Genomic DNA, 14,852 nt, shown 5'->3' with positions numbered 1-14,852 from the left:
TGAACTATTTTTTATCCAGTTCTTAGAAGGAACTAGCCCTTACATTTTACACAAACCTTATCATCTGGTGCATTATTAACAATTTGTGGGTACAAATAGGTCAAATCTATTCCTGTAAACAAGTGGGGGCAATCTCTTGCCCTCCAGATACTCTGGTTTACAACTACCACCAGTCCTATCAAGGATAGTTAAAATGATAAGAGAGTGTCAGGAGTTGTAGTTGAAAACATCTGGAGGGCCAAAAGCTCCCCATAAAAGAACAGCCAAAAACATCAAGTGCCTGGGGATACAGTGTCAATGCCAAATATCTACATTATAGCACATCAGTTCTTAAGGAAATGAAATAGAACATTTCCCTCTCCAGGGAAGCAACAATGCTCCATTTTACAAGTAGTTGTTGTTACGTGTCTTCCAAGTCAACCCTGACTTATAATCCTATCATAGTGTCTTCTTGGCAAGATTTATTCTGAGGAGATTTGCTACTGCCAGGAGTGTGATTTGTCCAAAGTCACCCAGGGGGCTTCCACAGTGAAACAGGGATTCAAATCCTCTTCTCACAGAGCCATAGACCAACAATCAAACCATTATACACCGTGCCTGTGCTATACGTGGGCGCACTGTACACAACTTCAAGCTTACGCTGAAGCCACACGACAATCAAACATATGCCCTGCATGTCACCGCGAGCATGCACCCCAGTGTTTTCAATGGGACACAAGCATACATGGAATTCCCCAACTGTGCGGGATCCGGAATGGATCCCCCCGCATAAGGGAAAGGTCCATTGTACCATGCTAACTGATACATTTTACCAGTATCAAGGAAAATAGCCAAGGAAACATAACGAAAAGGCAAAGCATTTTGCTCCTACTGCTTTCTGATAGGTTTTATTGTTCAGTATTCCCTTTCACTTTCCACAAAGTCTACAATCTACATTTGCAGGATGCTGCGCCTACCTTGTCAAGGAAAGTGGGGCGGTCCATGGAAGACTCTTTGGAGATTGGTGGTGGGCGGCAGCCAAGGGGTTTGGTGACCATTCCATTGTAGTCAGCCACTCCCATTCCACGCTTGTCCATTTCCACCTTCTTTTCCAGCAGAGCACCTGCAAATAGTAAACAACGTGAAGACATAAATGAAAATTAAGGAAACATTTCAAAATAAAGTTATAAAGATAAAATGACACCCCTTTTGATACAGCTGTTTCTACACTCCTGCTGACTTTATTATATTTTAAGATATAGCTGTGTTAGTCTGTAGAATCAGTATGTAGAGATCTTGTAGCACCTTTGAGACTAACTGAAAGAAAGAAGTTGGCAACTTGAGCTTTCATAGCATCTGAGGAAGTAGACTGAAGTCTACGAAAGGTCAAGCTGCCAACTTCTTTCTTTCAGTTAGTCTCAAAGGTGCTAAAAGATTTCTCTTCATTACATTTTGTGAGTCAACATTTAAAATGTGTTTTGCCTTTTAAAGCATTAACTCTTAATGGAAGATAACTGACAACTAACCCAGCCTATCGATAAAATGCTGTAAGGAGAAATGATGCTGAGTTTATTGTAACAGATCAACGTTCTAAAATATCTATGTCAGTTACAGAAATACTTACTCATGGCCTGATCTAGATTCATACTGTTACTCTTCAAGGCCTCTTCTGCTGGCTCTCTCTGCAAAAATGAGAAAGTGGGCTTCTTCAAAACCAATACTATAGACAATTGTAAAAACAACAGAAAAACACACCTAGCCATTACAGCCAAATGAACAAATTAAATTATTTTGTTCAAGCCATTCACCTGACTCAAATAGTACAATTGTAAACCAATACAGTCAGCATTTTTTTAAACTAGAGTTAGCAGGTTTTCGAAGAGCCACATTTAGTAGCACCTGAAACCCACTCCTTTCTTTGCCAAGTGGTCTTAACATGGTACTCTGACACTGTCTCTGTGCTCTTTCACATCTGCCAACATTTAATGTTCAAAAGATGGTGATAGTGGATCAGAGAAAAAGGCCAAGACCAGTCCTGTGAATTTAGCAGTAGTCCGATCTGCAGGTATTATTTTCCATTGCACAGAGGTAAACTTCAGTACCTGGCAATCTGCAGTCCAAGCTGAAGTTAAATATTAAGTCTGAGATAGTGGAATCCTTAGCAAACTTAGCAGATTGATTTCAGGACCAACACTACTTGGTCACAGAAAGTGGAACTAGACAGTAGTTTAAATGTTCTGTTTTGGGAAAATTATAAGGCATCAGACAAATCTCCTCTCCCCTTTCATCCCATCTATACAGTTCAAAAGGGTCTTTTACCAGGTATGTTTGTACTGGAGATACTGGAATATCAGTGCTACTCACTGGGAAGCCCATGTCTGTGAGCTGTTTTATCAGACGGTTCATGATCCAGGCCTCATCTTGCTTACTAGATGTCTTCATGCCCTGAGAAGCAGCATGGGAAAATCTTTTAATAGTGCATTCTTAGAGACGCTGTAAGTAGCTAGTTACATATAGCTAGTTACATGCCATTAACGCCTTTCTGTAGTAACAAAGGTCTAACTACCTAATATAGCTGTAACTTAATAAGCAATAACTTCATTCTGTTTACACCATACCTAACTTTTAAAGTTATTTTTACACTTATGGGGACAGCATTATTAAATGGTGGTGGAGGTGACGGAGAACAGCTCAAGAACCATTTATGCTGTGTCTTGTGTTCCATTTGGGCTCTGAGGTGATGGCAAGGTGGATGGGAGTAGAATGGAGTTTGTACCACAGGCCAGCTTTGTAGTAATCAGATGTAGTTTTTAAGGTAAGTAAAAATAATTACAGTTTTTTTTGACAATCAGGGAAGTAAGGCTACCTTTTTTAAAAGAAAAAAAGTCAACTATAATAATATAGAAATAGAGTAATAAAATCTTACAAGTTGGCAAGAGCAACAAGACTATCAACCTCCTGCCATGCAGGTATTCACAATTACAGCATTACTCAAGGATACCTATCCAACCTCTGTTTAAAGACCTTCAAAGATGGAAACTCCACCACCATCTGAAGCAATCTATTCCACTGTCAAACAGTTATTCTAGTAAAGAAGTGCTTCTTAATTTTCAGGTGGAATCTTTCTTGAAATCTGAATCCAATTGTAACTACTCTGAGAGAGCTATTTGAACTGTAACTGTAAGCAATTACTTTAAAAAGTAAATTTCCAAGCTCTAACCTTCAGTATGTTCACTCAAAAGTCAGTCTTGCTGAATTCAATGAGATACTCTTAGGTAGAGTAATGAGGGCTGAAGTATAAATTTACAGCTGGGAAACATACTATGCAAATCCACATGAACAATTCCTTATAAATACAGTGGGCCTGCCCGTACTGGTGGACTTTTGATCTGTGATTTTGGGTACCTGTGGATTGCCATATACCACCATGCGTATTCATGCCGCCGCCATTGACTAATTGGGTGCAATTGTTTACATTTTTTTGGCATTTGCACAGGGGTGGGGGTGGGGTGCAGAACCGATTCCCTGCCAATATAATAATAATATAATAATAGTAATAAAATTTTATTTCTATTTCCCACATCTCCCTGCAGATCGAGACGAGATGACAGCAGTCAGCAAATTTCAACAATAAAAACATATTTCAACAATATTAAATAGATAACATAAAAATATACATTACTATCAATACAATACAGCTGGTCGACTCTCCATAAAAAACATACAATACTGACAGAGGTGAGAATTTTACAACAGGTTTGGTGGGTAGGCTCGCTGGAAGAGATCCGTCTTCAGTGCCTTCTTGAAAGCATCCAAGGTGGTAATGAGACGGATCTCTTCTGGCAAATCATTCCAAAACTTGGGGGCCACGGCGGAAAATGCTCTGTGGGAAGTGGTCCCTAGAGCCTATTGTATACAAACAGACTGCAGGGGATCAGTTCTGGCCCCTCGCCCCACAGATACCAAAATCCACAGATGCTCAAGCCTGCGTTGTCCCTAAGGTTGACATGTGTACCATTAGGGACAGCCCCCACTGTCCCATGGCAACACATACATGGGGACACGCTGCCATTGGGGACAACAAAACTTAATGGCGATGTGGTCGCATACACATGCTGGCATTGGGGACACATGGACTTGCCGTCTGTGGATGCTTGGATCCATGGACGGCAAAACCTGCGGATACTGAGGGCTGGCTGTATTAAGTTTGAGGGGGGGAATTCACATATGAAGTGTATGATGCATTCATATATCCCAACACCCTCAATATTGGCTTGTTTGAACAGAACACTATACTGTGGCTTAACTCAGTGAGCCTTGGGGCCACAAAGTCATTTCTTCCCTTCCTTTCTCTTCTCTCCCTCCCCCACCCCTTTAAAACCACCCCATTTTTGAATGAGCCTCAAATTTCCATTACAGACAAACAGAAGGAACTCTGATATATGAACAAGCCAAAATCATAAACAATAACAAATGATGGTTAAATAGTTTGTGAATATGTGACCAACTACTGCAAAACTGAAAGTAAAAGCTTCCACTTTGCTGGATGGCACAAATCATTTAGATCCCTTTCAGTGTGGAATGGGTACAGGACAGAAACTGCATTCCTTTAGTAGAAATGGTTGTGTTCAGGGGACTGAGAGGAATGAGAATGTCTGGCCTGTTACGGACAGCCAAACTAATGCTGCTTCGAGTCACAGTGGAGGTATGGTGTTTCAATGATGCATGCGTCCTAAGAGTCCAGAAGCCGCACCAAAGCCACGCTCCAGTCCTTAGGGCTGGAGCGTGGCTTTGGTACGACTTCTGGACTCTTAGGACGCATGCATCATTGAAACACCATACCTCAACTGTGACTCGAAGCAGCTTTATTTTGGCTGTCTGTAACAGGCCTCTGTTATTTATGCTGAATCTATCTGTGCCAATCACTGCCCTCAAATGGCAGTCCCAAGAAGCTACTAAGCACAGTTTGTTCCCAGTTGTTTCTGATCCGTACAGAAGGATTATAGTTACCAAAAGAACGATCATAATAGTTCATACAATTAGTAACATTCTTAAGATTAATTTTCCCACAGCAAAAACCTCAGTTTGGTCCCATGCCTTATCCTAAAATATTTAACTATATTCTGGCATGCATTAAAATATAATACAGAAGTTAGATCCTTTTTTTAAAAAAATACTGGCTGGAGACTTAATTGTGTGCCTTGCAAATATGTCACCAAGTGCTGTAAATGGGTATTCCACCAGTGTCACAAGAAACTTTTTTTTACAGTGGACAATTTTGCTGGGGATCTGGAAGAGACTAATGATTTCTTTATCATTATCAGTGTCACTGCATAGTCCATCAAATAGTTCCTGTTGTATGTTCCATCACTGCTAAGTATGCAGTCAGCTATAGTCAAGTGGTCTTTCAAACTGGTTTAAAGCTCTCCTCACATACAGGTGGCTCCATCAACAAGGTAGAGGGCACCTAACAACCACGTTGTCAAAAGCTCCAAGCCTCTTATTCCAGAGGATGATTTACCACTGATAGTAAGGTTGCTAATGTAAAAATTTAGTTTACACAAAATATCTGGATTCAAAATTCTCCAGAGAGCAACCATCGTAGATCCCATCCCCTCATGCAGGAATTTTGTGACATCCATGAAAGCCATTATCAGCTAACTATGACAAGTGCATAGTTAAAACACAGCACAACCCTTGGTTCTAAGGCACTAAGAAAAATAACTATTCAATGTCGATCTATTCAGGCAGGCTATCAGCAAACAACTGTGGGATATAAGGAGAGGGATATTCATGGCTGGATGTGTTCCTTTTAAAGTATTATTTAATAATAATAACAATAATAATAATAATAGTTTATTTCTATCCCGCTTTTCCAATTCAGATCAAAGCGGCGTACAAATCCAGATAAAATTACAATAATCGATAAAACAGATAAAACAAGATATAAAACAGCATATAAAACTAACACTCGAGTAGCTGAGTAGGGGAATCCAGAAAAACATAGCCAGAGTCGTTACCAAATAGAGGGGGGAAACCAAAGTCACATCTCATGGGGGGAAAGCTTGGGAAAAGAAGAAGGTCTTGAGATTCTTCTTAAACAAAGATGTGGTGGAGCGGAGCTCATCAGGGAGATTATTCCATATTCTCGGGGCTGAGATTGAAAAGGACCATTGCGAGGTCCTCACATAACGCGCAGTTGGGACCTCCAGCAAGTTTTTCCCTGCAGACCTGATTGTGCGGGGCGGATTATATGGGGAGAGGCGGTCCTCCAAGTACCCTGGGCCCAAGCCATTTAGGGCTTTATAGGTAATAACCAACATCTTGTATTGTGCCCAGAAGCAAATAGGCAGCCAATGGAGATCTTTCAAAATAGGTGTTATATGGTCTGACCTGGAACCACCAGCGACCAATCTCGCTGCCATGTTTTGCACTATCTGCAGCTTCCGGGTTTGGTACAAGGGTTGCCCCATGTAGAGCGCATTACAGAAATCCAATCGAGAGGTTACCAGAGTGTGTACTACAGTTTCAAGGTCCCTTCGATCCAGGTAGGGTCGCAGCTGGCGTATCAGCCGAAGCTGATAACAAGCGCTTCTGACCGTTGCATCTAGTTGAGATGTCAATTGGAGTGACGAGTCCAGAAGCACCCCCAGACTGCAAACTGAGTCCTTCGGGGGAGCGTGACCCCATTCAGGACAGGTGGACAAATTCCACTACCCGGGCCCGATGAACCTATCACCAGTACTTCCGTTTTCTCTGGATTCACACTGAGTTTGTTTTGCCTCATCCAGCCCATTACTGACTCCAAGCAGGCATTTAGAGGAGAGATGCCATCCCTAGTCACTGCATCAGTCGGAGACACAGAGAAGTATATTTGGGTGTCATCAGCGTACTGATAACACCGTGCCCCGTGACTCCAGATGATCTCTCCCACCGGTTTCATGTAAATGTTGAATAGCATGGGGGACAGAATAGCTCCTTGAGGGACACCAGATGTAAGCACCCTCTTATCGGAGCAAACGTCCCCCAGCTGCACCATCTGGAATCTACCCAAGAGGTAGGAACGGAACCACTGGAGCGCAGTGCCCCTGATACCTAACTCCCTCAGGCGTTCCAGAAGGATACCATGGTCAATGGTATCGATAGCCGCTGAGATGTCCAAAATCACTAACAGGGACATGCTTCCCCTGTCCATGCCCAGACGGAGATCATCGACTAAGGCGACCATGGCAGTCTCAACTCCATAGCCCGCCCGGAACTGACATGTTTTTAAAACTGTTTACAATTCAACTGGACAACCCTATCATAATGTCCTGAACTCTGAGTATTAATATACCCTCTGGATGATTCCAAAATACTGCAATACAATTAGAAGTATTAATGTTTCTACCAGTGTGTGCACATGTGGTTGAAGAACATGTCTATCAGTGTATTACAGAAGGGCCAAAAACAACAACAAAAGAATTGCAGTCTATGCCTCCTTTCCAACAGCAGGCACAGATAATCAGCAGCTAACTATAACTATCTGTTCCACCTTCTTATCATTTGTACTGCAGTGGTGTTTGGAAATAATGGCTTTCATTTTTTATAAAATAACTTGGCATTACTAAAATCAGGGCATTACTAAAATCAGTACTGAGTCATCTGGGTCCCTATCACATTGATTTTCATAACCCAGGAGTTTTAGTCATACCTTTTGAAGTCCTTTCTTTGGGGCATTTCCCCAGGAGCTACAAGAGGAATTGCTCTCTTGCGAAGCAGTATTATTCCACATATCTCCTTCTTCATCTTCCCACTGACTTGTACTGAGATTTACTTCATCTCCACCACTGCCCCAGCCTTCTTGCATAGAAGATTTAGAAGCTGCGAGCCAAAGAGAAAAAAATCAGTCAACCTTCCTGCGTTTCACCTCCTCTGTATTTCCAATTATTAATAACCCTTCATTTTTCTTTATTATTACATAAGGCTGTGTCTGCACTGACAAAGAAAGCATTGGCTCCAGATACTGGATTGTCTTTAGCTTCAGCTATAAAAGGAATACATGAAGTGTCCAAGTTCCTCAGGCTTGTCGCTTTCATCTTCACTAACCTAATCAACACACACTCACCTGGTTTGCACAGTGCTGGGGCAGCAGCTGGTGCGCTCACTCTTCCATATGTCCCTGCTGACTCAGCAGAACTATCTCCCCACCCTGTACCACTGCTGGGGGGCTTCCCCCATGCCGAAGTGCCATTATCAACTGCAGCAGAAGGGGAGGAAGGCTCTCCCCATGAAGCTTCAGGCTTTGCATGGACAGCAGGCATCTCTCCCCAGCCTGCTGAAATCAGAAGTGAAAAAGAAAACATGGTTAGAAGAAAGAAAGATATAATGAATCTTTCAAACTGCATTTTTCTTACTCTCACTTTTTTAAAAAAAAACACACACACAGTTAAGAGCTATGGACAACTTGAAAACATAAAGGAAGTGATGCAAAAAGAAGGGAGTCACATGAAACAGACTTTGAGCTGGTTTTCCAGAAAGAAGATACAGGAATCCTTGAGGCCCAATAAAACACAGTTAATATACCCTTTGTCACAGAGACATTCTGAATTTGAAAGCACAGTTGGCCCTTCTTATACATGGATTTTTTATACACGGATTCAAGCATCCACGGTTTGAAAATGTTCAAAAAAGGTATAAATTTCAAATATCAAACCTTAATTTTCCTTTTTTTTATAAGGGACACCATTTTGCTATGTCATTATATTTAATGGGACTTGAGCATACACGGATTTTACTATCCACAGGGGATCTTGGAACGAAACCCCAGTGTAGAACTGTTAAGGAAAATGCAACATGGGATATACAGTGAAAGAAATAAAACATGTATGTGAGAGTTAGGATGACTCAGCAAAAGCAAATTAGAAGCCACACAGGTGTAAAAGGTAATGTAATTAGCAAGTCCTAAATGCCAAGGACAGAAATGCAAAGTGGATAATTGAACACACCTGAGAATTGTTAAGTGGACAAGGTGAAATGTTGAAATCATTAATTATGGGATGAACCAAAAGAACCAATGAAAATGGTTGTACACGCCCACTGGGTGGAAACTGACAAGAGTGGGTGGTGTTTTCCAAGGGCTATAATAAGTGCTATGAATCCCAATGTATTTTGTGGGTAGTAGTGGAGTATTGGAGCTGTATATAGTAGAATAAAGTAGATCTTTTATATAAGACTACTGAGTTGTCTGGTGTCTTGGGTGAAGAGACAAGAGCCAGCTGGATCCTGAAGAAGTGTGAAGACTTCTGTGGAAGCAAGAGTGAGAAGGCTTGGAGAGTTTGTCAGGGTCTTCAGCCTATTCTCTGTAACACTGCTGCTTTAGAGCAAAGTTTTAACCACTGGCCAAAACTGGTCAGCGCCGGTGCGTAACAAGGTGGTGAGTTCAAGCCAGAGGTGAAGAGCTACAACTCCCATCATCCCTGACAAGAACAAGGGTCCACTGTATTAAGCTAAAAAAAGGAACTTTTTCTTTGGAATTTAATAAGTACATAACAAGTATATCCTAATAAGTATGTTTCAAATACATTGGAAGCCTCAGAGGATGGCAATGGCAATCCCCCTCTGAAGAAACCTGCCAAGAAAGTCCCATGATAAGTTCACCTTATGGGCACTATAAGTCAGAAATGACTTGAAGGCACACAACAACAACATACATTAGAAGTGTGTTGTTGTGGAAACCGCCCTGGGTCCTGTCCTGGCAGAAAAGTGGAATATAAACAAAATAAATAAGTAAATAAGTATGTACCATGTACATACATAATAAGCATGTCCCAATTCTTCTGGATGGTGAAGTCAGAAGCCTCTCATACACTACAGAGAATATTTAACTCCCTTGTTGGATCAGTTTCACTGGCTGTCAATTCATTCCAAAGTGCTAGTTATGACCTATAAAGCTCTATGCCACTTAGGACTTATGTCCTAACACCATCACAAAGTTTGTCTTCTCAGTGGTTTTTACCAGGATGTGGAAGTCCCCTCCAGAGAAGGCTACGCTGGCCTCTTCTGCTCCCCTTTTGCTAGCATTTTTATTCAGTCAGGTATTTAATAGGTTGTGGAGAATCTTTTTTATGGTGTGTTTATGCTGTACTTTTATCTTTATCATATTTTACAATGATTGTACATTTTTAAAACTTAATGCTTTTTCAATATTACAACTTGTTTAATTGTGTTTTAACTTTTTATCATTGGATGTTTAGCTTTATCTTGTGTAAACCTTGTTGCAAGCCATCTTGGTATTCTCATGGCCATAAAGGTGTGGTATAAAATTTTTAAAAATGAAATAATAAATATATAAATGTTCTCACATTACCTCACATATATAAGAGGAATTTTATTAAAGCATGAAACATCAGATCAGAGTGACCTAACAGTATTAAAGAGTAACATAGGCGAGTTACAGACCGCCCGTTTGGGGTGGCCTGTAATTGGCCCTTTCCCCGTTGTATCGGGGCCTCAGTTGCCACAACGGCAGCCTCTGAGGCCCCGATCCACTGCTTTCCAGGCTGTGGGGAAGCGGCAAAAGGCCACTTCCCCACGGCCTGGAAAGAGGTGTCCTTGGGGCTTCATGCCCCAAGGACACCCGGCGGCGGCGGGGACGCGGAGAAAGCCCCTTTTTCATTTGCGTCACTGGCGCAGCCATGTAGAGGCTGCGCCAGCGACGCAAATCCTGGAAGGAGCTCCGAAATGAAGCTGCTTCCGGGGCTGCGGAAAGGGCGCCCCAGGCACCCTTGTGCAGCCCCACTACGTCACTTCCGTGCCGCCCCGTTTGGAGGCGGGGCGGTCATGACGCAGTCATGGTGGCACCCATGTGTATAGGGCGCCACCATTTTCTATGCGCTCCGCGTGTACTTTATGCGCGTCTGTAACGCGCCATTCTTTATTTTTTAAAAACTAAAAGTGGTTTTTCATTACATCTGAATTGGAACAAACATTGGTGGGTTTACGGTTTAGGGAAACAAGTCAACTTCAGATCACAACTTTCAAGCCTAGCTTGTTTTCTAATCATTAATTAAGAATAAGCAGAGTTTGGGACTGAGATAGAATTCTCAACCACAGTTAACTGAAAATGGGAATGAAAGTGTCTAGTTACCGTTTTGTGAAAGTGTGAAAAGATGCAGGACAAAATTATGTAACACTAAACCATAGCTTTGCATTGTCCTGGACTGATCATAATGTCCTAATATCTTCACAATGTTTGGTGAGGAGTACCTACTCAGCAAAAGAACGCTGGTTGAAACTGCTAGTTTTACTACATAAGATGGTGCTATCAAGACAGAAGTCATTTAATCACTTCAGTCCACATCGGCCTGCCCTGTCTACCATTCACACTCTCTTTCTTGTTTGTAAGATGGATCTTGGTTCTTACATTTCACTGTCAAAAAGATTTGAGACAGGAAAGAAAACTCTCTGTATTTAGAGTCCTGCACTCAAATAGAAACAGAATTAATCTGCAGGACATTTTGTTTTGAGCTATCCTGTCTTTGTAAGCAGCCTGTAATCCATTTTATTGAGAACTTTGTATTTTTTAGTCTAATTCTCACATGTTCTAAAATGAACTTTACTATTGGAGGCAGCACTTCAAGGTTGAACTTCATGTTCTTTTCTTGTACCTTGCTCTAATGCAGGGTCCTGGTGTAATTAAGTCACAGACAGCATCATTCCCCTAACTGCCTGACTACTACCCCAGAAGAAAATGCTAGTATGCTAAAAAAGAATCACTGTTAGCATTTAGAATTAGGCTGAATATTCAGATGTCAACCTAGTAGTTAAAAGCTACAGTGTTGGGGTTATTAATTTTATTTTGGTGGAAGACCTAACAACATTAGATGTAAACACAATGAAAGGCAAGTTAATACTGAATGTCCAGGGAAAAAGTTTCGTTAATGTTTATACAGAAATATGATACTGGAAGGAGTTTCCCCAAAGAGTTTGAATCCCTACCTAACCAACAAGCTGTAAAGGATTGAACAAATGCAATCCTCTGCTCTGCCTGGAAAACAGAGCAGCCACAGAGCCTTATTGTAAGATTCAATAAGGGTTGTAAAACATTTTGTACATTACTGCCATTCAGAAATGAGAAACAATTACAAACAGCCAGTAGCCTGTTTGTGGTTTCAAAAGGTCTATGCTGTGGCATATAATGTGCAGCATCCAAATTAAATCTGAGATGTATTTGCTCATCTAGAAAACATTGTACTTCTTTGTTATTACTTGCATCAAAGCTGAATCTTTGGAGTAAAATATTTCTAATATTTCTTCAAAAACATGCAATAATGTGCAATCTATGAATGCCCAAAGCTATGATAAGGTATTTATTATCTCCTGTCTTAAATGCAGGTCTAGCCATTGTACTTCAGTGTAATAAACAAGAGCAGAAAGACTGCTGGGGTAAGTCTGATTTATGCAATCATGTGTATGCAGAGCACACCCTCTCATTGAACAGAATACTGTAGGAGAGCCATTTCTGATATGAAGCACTGTGCTCCTAAAGTCTCAAAGAGTTCTGTAATGAGACTACTGTATAATGTTCCATTGAGAACTACTCAGAGTAACTTTGTAGTTTTTAAAGACTTAAAAACAATGTAACTTATCCAGGGTCACTAGTCTGAGTGCATGGATGAACAGGGGGATTCAGACTCTCAGCCTGAGAATCCTAGTCCAACACTCAAACCACTATATCATCTTGATCTTCGGAAACAGTATTATTGTTTCCATTTCTATCTCCAGTTTCCCTTCTCCACTCAGGCATCTCTATGTGAAGAACAGCATGATTCCATGCCAAATGAGATGTATTGGGGGGGGGGGGGGAACTATAGACATTGTCAGAGAGACTCACAAGGCTAGGAGCCAGAGAGGTAAGGAATCTAAATTTCAGACACTGATTTGTAATACCCAACAAAGTGAATGACTGGCAACCTCTACTATGGAGAAAATGGGCTGAAGAGCTTCTATGCTTTCATTCTGCATTCACATATTGACATACATACTGGCATAGAGGAAATTAAGTATCATTAAATATTAGAAGGGAAGCTTGAATGCATAATTTAAAGAGCTCCCAGGCTTTGTAACAGTATATTTAACCTCAACCTGAACACTGCAATTTCCACTACAACACGTATTCATTTATTAAGTAAAAAAGGGGGACTAGCTTCCCTGGGTTCTCTTTAAATTCAGTAATAATGATTAATCACCTCCAATCTGTGAGGTATAAGTCATTTTGTTAAATACATTGTGTACTGAGCCACATAATATTATGTAGATTATTACTCACAACAAGGGAGTTCATGCCCTAGCAAATTAATTGTAATTATGTGAAAACAGTAACATGTGGTAAGACACCCATAGTTTATAAAGTTCTCAAGAGATCAAATCAAATGCAAGGGACAAAAAAAAATCCAGACTTGATCACTGTACTGACTACCGGTAGTTAGAAAAATACTTAAATAATAAGTTGGGCATTTCTAATGTTTGAATATCTGAAATGACTCTAAATATCTTAAAGTACAAGTGATGTAAGAACAACCATGCTTTTCTTAAAACCCTTTGACACAACATTTCAATCCAGAAAAGTAAGTTATCATTGATGTTTCATATGCTCCCAAGTTAATATACCTAGGTCTCCTTGCAGGCACTGCTTTAGAGAAACAGGGTGAAAAAATTGCAACTAATGAGGGATATTGTACATGATTTTCCATGACATATGTGTGTACAATCTATCAGAACTGTCCAGTGCATCAAGGTATTCTTTGTTGACCCAGACAAAGAGTCATTCTGTAACATTAATTTGATTTCCCAAACTTCAACGAAGTATTTGCTTAATAAAACCTATATCTGACTGGCTGACAAGATGATAGTGAGGCATACATACTAATTAGAAGGCTGCCAAGGAATTGATTCATGGCATCTTAAAAGTTCTGATATTCTAGACTGATTTTCTACACTATGTAAAAACTCCCAAGTGAGCTAAGACAGCCAATAAGATATCTGAATTTTAATTAGCTGATTTAAAAATTAGTGCCTTAAATATTCCCTTAATGTAAAACCACAAGAGTCAGTAAATATCATTAGGATCTTTTAAATTCAGACAAATTAAATGAGAACACACTTGGTATTTCTTTGTAATGAACCATGTCGAAGTAAAACAAGAAAGAAAGAAAGAAAGAAAGATCTCATGCTATCATTTTATATTTTGGAACCCACAAATTCCTTTGGGGGCACAGTCTACAGATAGCGTAGGAAACCCAAATATTCAGTTTTTATTTTACTTTTCTATACGCAGCTAAGTTTCACTTATTATTATGCAGGGTATAAATGTCCATTCCAGGTGTGGCTACATTTCACCAAAGAGTCAATACCATGTGCATTAGGGGGGAAAGGATACTTTAGCTCTGTACATTTGTTGATATTTTCCACAGACTCCAAAATTATTATCATTGAAATTAACCACTTTTTAAAGGATTTGTTCTCTCTACCATAAGCTTTTAAAAAGAATTTTAGAATCTGTGTAATACTTAGTCAATGATATTCCAAAACACAGATGGGCAGATGCTCTTTTTTCTTTCAAAGGTCAAAGAACCCTTTTTAAACAAATGAGGTTTCAAGCACACTTATCATTCAGTTTGTTTGTTCATGGGCAGATGATTCAAATTCAAAATGTGCAGAGAGAGAAAAGCCAACAGGTTCTAGATTTAGTTGTCCTGGGAGATAACATATCAGGCAACTTGGCTCACTGTTCAGTGTCCCAGCTTCCTCTCTGTAGCTGGATGTTCTAAATGCTTGAGATGTCAAATCAAGAACTCTCCATGGTGTTATTTCCTTTGCTAATGGGTAGAGAA

At 40.3% G+C, this 14,852-nt stretch overlaps 1 protein-coding gene across 3 annotated transcripts in view; it reads right to left on the bottom strand.

Annotated features, from left to right (window-relative positions):
- The window catches only part of TNRC6C (trinucleotide repeat containing adaptor 6C), a 164,402-nt gene that overhangs the window by 51,140 nt on the left and 98,410 nt on the right, over nt 1-14,852 (bottom strand). For all 3 annotated transcript variants that reach the window (XM_089534920.1, XM_089534910.1, XM_089534930.1), the window contains 5 exons: nt 8,087-8,296; nt 7,673-7,842; nt 2,344-2,424; nt 1,604-1,661; nt 957-1,102 (listed from right to left, as the gene is read on the bottom strand). In XM_089534920.1, coding sequence (XP_089391046.1) covers nt 957-1,102; nt 1,604-1,661; nt 2,344-2,424; nt 7,673-7,842; nt 8,087-8,296 — 665 coding nt within the window. The remainder of the gene's footprint in view (nt 1-956; nt 1,103-1,603; nt 1,662-2,343; nt 2,425-7,672; nt 7,843-8,086; nt 8,297-14,852) is intronic.

This window comes from Sceloporus occidentalis, unplaced genomic scaffold (genome assembly GCF_023333645.1).
Source record: "Sceloporus occidentalis isolate IW3139 unplaced genomic scaffold, rSceOcc1.0.p SCAF_1, whole genome shotgun sequence".
NCBI lineage: Eukaryota > Metazoa > Chordata > Lepidosauria > Squamata > Phrynosomatidae > Sceloporus > Sceloporus occidentalis.
Note: the sequence above shows the minus strand (reverse complement) of the source record. Positions and strands in the feature narration are given on the sequence as shown.